General features: G+C 32.6%; 1 protein-coding gene across 1 annotated transcript; it reads left to right on the forward strand.

Moving 5' to 3' along the window:
• Positions 1-2364: 2364 nt before the first annotated feature.
• LOC111391973 lies at positions 2365-3276 on the forward strand. The gene has a single exon (XM_023017253.1). The coding sequence runs from the start codon at positions 2468-2470 to the stop codon at positions 3155-3157; it is 690 nt and encodes a 229-aa protein (XP_022873021.1). The 5' UTR covers positions 2365-2467; the 3' UTR covers positions 3158-3276.
• Positions 3277-7203: the final 3927 nt, after the last annotated feature.

Here is a 7203-nt window from a genome sequence, read left to right on the forward strand (position 1 = left end):
ATTATAATTTTCATCAATATTTATCAAAATTTAATTTTAATCCTCACCAAATTCGAGATTAGTGTTAAAATGATATAAAAAGGCACGGGACTAAACAAGTGGAAATCACATGGAGCCATGCTTTTTATATTCTCAATTAAAACATCATATTTGAGTTTTTTTGTTCAAAAATCAGATAATTATAAATTTAAATTTAATTAATTTAATTCAACACCCCATACCAATACCCACCTACCCCAACCCCCACAAAACCATGTTCATCTTTGTGCCATTTCATTTTTCTCCCACTCTCGTTCCCATCTTATACCAGCAATAGCGATCGTCATGCGAAGCAACAGGAGCATCATCGGCGACAAGCATGTTAGTGGTGCGATCTGTTTCTTCGTGGCGCAACTTCTTTCTCTTTTTGTCTTTTGCATCTGTCTATCTATTGATGCGATTTGTTCAAGCACCGTCGTCACGTTGTTGTTCGCCTTTCATAGACGCTGTCGTGCGCAAGCACCCTATTGATAGCATTAACGATAGTGGTGGTTTGCAACAGTATCGACAGTGCGAGTTGGTGTTGGTGTGATGGTGGCTACGGTGGTGACAACGGGGATGGTGGTGTTGCCGTGGCAGTGAAGCAAGACTAAAAGTTTGTGATCGATTATTTGAGTATTGTGATCAATAAATTGGTTGATTTTTGACAAAAAAATAATACGTGTCCTAAAAGATATGTAATTGTACTATATTTGAAATTGCGACTAATTAATTCAATAATTTGTAATTGAGAAATAACTCGTGACTTCGAAAATTTATGATTTGTGACTAGTAGATAAAATTTTGATGTATGACCGACGAATAAATTGTGATTTATAAAATTTTTGATTTGAGATCATAAAATAATTTGAGACATATAAAATTTGTTATTTGTAATCGAGAAATAATTTGTGATCAATTAATTCAATATTTGTGACCAAATGTATAGAATTGAGACTTTGATATATTTAATTAATAAAATATATTTTTTGATTAATTATTTCATAAATAAAAATTAATAATATCTAATTTTTGAAATTTTAAAATTTGTTTATTAATTTTGAAATGAATTATAGTTAATCTCTTAGATATGAAAATTTTCCATTTTGTTGTGAGTGGAGCCGATAGATCTAACTCATTTGTAGTTAAAGTAGCCCATATAAAGCCCAATTATTTGTTTTATTTGCCTCATAAAGTGAACAATGACCTTTAATAATTTACATACGAATTTTTCCTCAGTGAAGAGTTGATACTAACACTGAGCATTTGCATGATACCTTAATTATAATACTTCAAGTGTTAATAGTTTATTTATTTAAAAAAAAAAAAATCAGTTTCAAGTTTAAAGTTTAAATTAATTTGACAAATAATAGAGTTGGGTTCAAACTTGATAAAAACTTGAATGATTGGCTAAATATCAAATGTTTCTCAATTGTCATTGAAGTTTAAAAGTTCTATGAGTTATTACTGAATTATTCCAATTGTTATTCCACACATCACTCGTCGTTTTAAAAATTAACAAACTAAATGACACTGTAGACCAAACATGCTCGGTTGAATAAGGACATGTTTGATGTAGATTTTGTAAAAATGGATATTTTTGATGTGTAGTTAAAAAGTAGAAAAATTTAAGAATTCATGTGCAAATTATTTTATTGGGAGAATAAATTATTGAAAATGAGTTCGAAGAAAATTGAGTTTTTAAAAAAATTGTACCAGACATGAACTAAGTGAGAAGTTCTCCTTCAACTCTATAAAATCTCTATGACAAGCAAACATAGAAGTTCAAGCATTCTCAAAAGGATCATATACTTACAAATTTTTTTTTACAAAATCCTTTACTCACTACTCACAATAGAATGTGAAGACCACAAGCCGACATTTTTTAAATTCACAAGAGGACTGTTTGTTTGTGAGAGTAAGTAACCTATTTTGTACACACTTATTTGTACACATATATTTGTCCTTCTCAAAATATAGTTTGACGTATCCATCGAGGATATTTATCTTTGAGTGTGGGGAGTCGAAATTTTAATATTAAATGCTTCTTTTTCCTAATGAAGTGGTTGGCCCAACTGCTCTACGCTTCTTCAAAGCAAATTGTTGGTGCAACTTTGCTTGGTTAAAGCTGTATACCTCTACATGCCTCTCACAATGAGGGCCCATAAATATTTAATTGTACACTATGGTATACAAATGATTCTCTCCAATTTTTACTGCTACTTAATAAGTTAAAGCAAGCTTGGTAAAGGGAAAATAGAAAAAAAGAATCTGTAATTTTTTTCTAGAACTCTATAAATAGCAGTTCTTCACTCACTTCTGCTCTTAGTTCAAATTGGAGGCTCGTGCCAATCTTCTAACCTTGAATCACTTCTCTCTCGAGTAAAAAACCCAAAAGAAAAAGTCTCTCAAATTTTGGATTTCCTAAGAGAAATATCCACTTCTAGATATGGATTCATTCGACATTCATGGCATCAGAGTCGAGAAGGCTAAAGCGATCTTTAGGCACAACAAGCTTCTAAAGATCACCACTTTGTTTAGAATCATGGAGCTTTGTGTTTTCTTGATCATTCTCTCCAGATTTTGCATTCAACTACCTCTTGCTTTCAAACTGTCTGGTGATTATTTCAGGGGAATTTTTGCCACCTTAATTAGTCCCTGGTTCGTGTTTGTATTTGGAAACGCGATAATCGGCATTCTGTTCCTAAAATCGGGACAGTCATCAGCCAAAGATGGTGTCTATGATGAGTACACGGAAAACTGTCGAAAGAATAACTACGAGAACCAAAAACAGACGAACAAAATCGCCAGTTGTGAATATACTACGAGTTGTGATCACGAGGAAAGGAAAATACACAGAATTCAATCAGAGAAAATGGGAAGGATGCACACCGAGGAGCCTCACCGGAAACTAAGGCGGTCGATGACAGTAAGATGCCGGAGAAATGTGAATTACGGTAAGAAGGCGGTGGCTACTTCCTGTGCCGAGGATGCAATGAGTAATGAAGAGTTTAGGCAAACTGTTGAGGACTTCATCTCTCGACAACATAGGTTTCTGAGGGAAGAAAAAGAATTTTCAGCTGTAGTTTCGTACGAAACGAGACAGCCAATACTGTCAATATCATGTACTAGATTTTAACTTCAATTTTGTTCCTTAGTTGTATCCAATACAGTCCATATAGATGTGTCTCCCTTTGTATATTTATCATATTTACAATCCTCAATAAATTTGACAAAATTTCGCACTGGTTGTTAATCTATCGCAACCTTCTTCTCTTTCCCGATTTGGGACCCGCGATGATTTGCAGTAAAAGAGATGTAGATTTGGGACAATAGATTCAAGTATGGATGGTGCTCTGTAGGAAGAAATCCCAGAGGATTTTATTTTCTGGGTAAATAGGAGAAGTGGAATAATACTGGGAACTGTATTCTGATTCTTGTTCCATGGAAACATATGATTTGGTGCCATAATTCTAATCTGGTTCTTGAATTATTAGACATAAAAACTATAGTATCAATCCATAGGAGAAAAGTAAAGTAGTTTTATATTTGTCACATGAGTCATTCCTTACACAGCAGCATATATCCTCCTAGAGAAAAAAAAGTATCTTTATTACTCACTATGGTTTATGGGCTCTAATAATTATTTCGATAGTCTACCACTCAACTTTCTGTTCCGAATAATACTATTTACAGTCGCTCACTACGACAGTCATTACACATGACGAGATGATTATTTGATACATTAGTCAATTGAAAATTACGATATTAATGTATCAAATAATCACCTATCATGTGTATGTCGTAAAAGACGACTGCTATAGTCAAGAATTACAAATATCTTTACTCTTTTGTGTTCTACCTAGCAATCTGCTGTTCTTCGTGGTGGAACTTTCATGCTTACTTTTGATCTTGACCGCTTAGACCATGTTAGATACGGTAAATTCGACTGGATAAATGTATGACTGATCACGCCTAGGCTTGGGGGCCCACACCCGTCTTAATTCCAGCAAATTCGGACTTAGCTGGGGACATAGTTGGGATAATTGATAGGATAGGCCACCTCAACCTATTAGGAGATAACTTCTTGAGACAGTGAATAAATTTCATTAAATAATTAGGAACCTGATTAGTGTCTCTTAATCACAATTAATTATTGAACAACTTTCTCCCAACTCCTCTTTTTGTTGTAAGTGTGGCCTTGTTAAAAAATATATTAATTCAAAAGTTTTTTAATTATCAGTTGTTACTCAGTTGGATTAATTAAGATTACCAAAAAATTAGTTAATGCCAAATTGCATCAAAATACACCACTTGATTACGGATATTTTGCATACCAACTCAAATTAAAATATTAAAAATAATTAATAATTAACCACCTAAGATATTTAATCGTGTCAGGTGGTTGTTCACAAGCAACTTTTGATACTTTGAAGAATGACAACAGACGATATTATAATTTCTGATTTTGAATTATAATTGAGATTAATTAATTATATTATCCAGTCCGACAGTTGCAATAGGATGACATATCTTATCCCATCCCTACATGATCCGATCGGTCGTACAACAATGTTCTTGTGTTTTTATCACTTGTTACTCAGTTGGGATTAATTAAGATTACCAAAAACATTAGTTAATGCCAAATTGCATCTTGATTACGGACATTTTGCACACCAACTCAAATTAAAATATTAAAAATAATTAATAATTAACCACCTAAGATATTTAGTCGTGTCAGGTGGATTTTCACAAGCACCTTTTGATGTTTTAAAGAATGACAGCAGAAGATATTACAATTTCTGATTTTGAATTATAATTGAGATTAATTAATTATATTATCCAGTCAACAGTTGCAGTAGGATGACATATCTTATCCCATTCCTACATGATCCGTTCGATCGTAAGGCAATGTTCTTGTGTTTTTATAGGTAAACGATGAATTTTGGGTTTAGTTGTATAATTATTTTTGTTTCCATTTTCAAGAAATGAGAAATCAACTAAGCTATTGAAATTAATTCTAGCTATTATCACAGCTTTCAAAAATCTTTCCTCCTGATTTTATATTAGGACAATACTTTATGTACATAAAAATCGATATAATGGTTTACACACATATGAGTTGACAGATTTTGACATATTAATTTTTACAATACCTTTTTCAATCAATGCCAGATTTTTAACACATGGGGGTATCAATTAAGATATAAACAAGTAATTTAATTCTTTTTATTATGGGTCTGTAGTGTGGCGATCGAGTTTTTTTACAAGTTCTATACATCTATAATTGGGCTTGTAAAAAGTTATGGTGAATTGGAATCATTGTCAAACTTCATTAACTATATATTTCGATGAATTCACAAGTACCATACATTTATTTAGTATTTATTTATATATTTATAAATTAAATTACTTATAATCAGATAAACTCTTGATCGGGGGTTATTTAAAGCCAAGTAGTCGTAGGGTGCATGTAGACTGGTGACATTGGGATACAATAAACAAACTCAAATTAGAATATTGTTTGATAACGTTGTAGCCCCACCTGAGCCCAGTTGACAGCTGTCATTGAATAATTCAAGATTTGCAAGGATATTTTCTTGGTATATAACTTTTCATCGTAAATTCTAATATATTTTTTCTCCACTCTTTCTTTTTTCACTGCAACTTCAACGCTAATTCTTTACAAGTCTGCAACTACAACATATTGGAGTGCCACTAAGAACAAGAAGCCATTCACTCTATCTCTATGCTCCCACCCCAAGAAATGGGCTTAATTTTCACTAACAAGGGGTCGTTCGTTAGGATTTTTTAAGAGTCAAAAGTCGCATTTAAAATTAAGAAGTTATCTTTGAACTCATTTGAATAATTTTTATGAAAGATATTTGTCTCACTCGAAAGTTTTTAGAGAAAGTTGACCTAATTAATTTACATGATGAAAATAAAGTATTGAATTTTGATTTGGCCACAAACATTGATGTGATTAGCTTATATTTAGGTTAGAAATATCATAGAAAGGTCCTTCAAGAAATGTTTTCCCCTTAATTTTGTGCCTTGTTGGCCGCCAACTAAGTCTGTTGGTTGTTCAATGAAATGTGAATTTCTTCGAATTTGTGTCAAGTTCATCATTAACCGGACTTGTATAGAAAGTTATAAATATAATTTTACGGCAATTTATCCTTAACACTTTCACTACAGTATCAATCAAGTCGTAGAAGAGATCAAACTATGGGAACATATCTATAGGGCTATAACCTTGTTTGGTCAAATTTTCCAATCTTTTCACAATTACAATTACAATTCACTACACACTTTTTTTTATATTTCAATTTCGTTCAATTGAATGTTACACTTTAATTTTATTTCAATTGAATAACTATACTTTAATTTTATTTCACTAAGTTAATTCTATCCAATTCAATTAACGATAATCGATGACGGACAGTAAATAAGTAACGGCCATCACACTTTTTTCTTAAGATTTCGCCTTTATTGAGAAGATGTACACTCAAGCGTACTAAGCATTAAGCAAAAGTAAACTTAGGCTCAAAAACAAGAAGCAAGGATTGATCATGATTGTCGGATTGATCATGATTGTCGGTTGTTGAAGTGGAATAGGTGCAATTTCAATAAAATTAACCACGTTAATCATTAGCTAACTTTCACATTATTAATTTTCGTCGATTCAAATAAAGGAATCAAACGAAATTATTTAATTGAAATCAAATTAAAATATAATTATTCTATTGAACAAATTGAAGGGTTATAACTTATTGCTGAGGGTTACAATCACGTTGTCAACAAATTAGTTATCTTTAAAATCAACTTATAAGTAACTTTTTTTTTCTTTTCCAGGAAATGTAGGGAAAATAGACGTTAGTTTAAAGGGGGAAATTTAAACGGAGTGGCTAGCACAACGAACGCGCTGTCTTCCCTTTATCTCTCTCACAAACACACACTCAGGGGGGGGGGGGGGGGGGGGGTTACAATCACGTTGTCAACAAATTAGTTATCTTTAAAATCAACTTATAAGTAACTTTTTTTTTCTTTTCCAGGAAATGTAGGGAAAATAGACGTTAGTTTAAAGGGGGAAATTTAAACGGAGTGGCTAGCACAACGAACGCGCTGTCTTCCCTTTATCTCTCTCACAAACACACACTCAGGGGGGGGGGGGGGGGGGGGGAG

This window comes from Olea europaea, unplaced genomic scaffold, assembly GCF_002742605.1.
Source record: "Olea europaea var. sylvestris unplaced genomic scaffold, O_europaea_v1 scaffold864, whole genome shotgun sequence".
Lineage (NCBI taxonomy): Eukaryota > Viridiplantae > Streptophyta > Magnoliopsida > Lamiales > Oleaceae > Olea > Olea europaea.

Bases quoted from the DNA above. Each gene is read 5' to 3' on its own strand.
- LOC111391973 (XM_023017253.1), top strand. From the start codon at position 2,468: ATGGATTCATTCGACATTCATGGCATCAGAGTCGAGAAGGCTAAAGCG.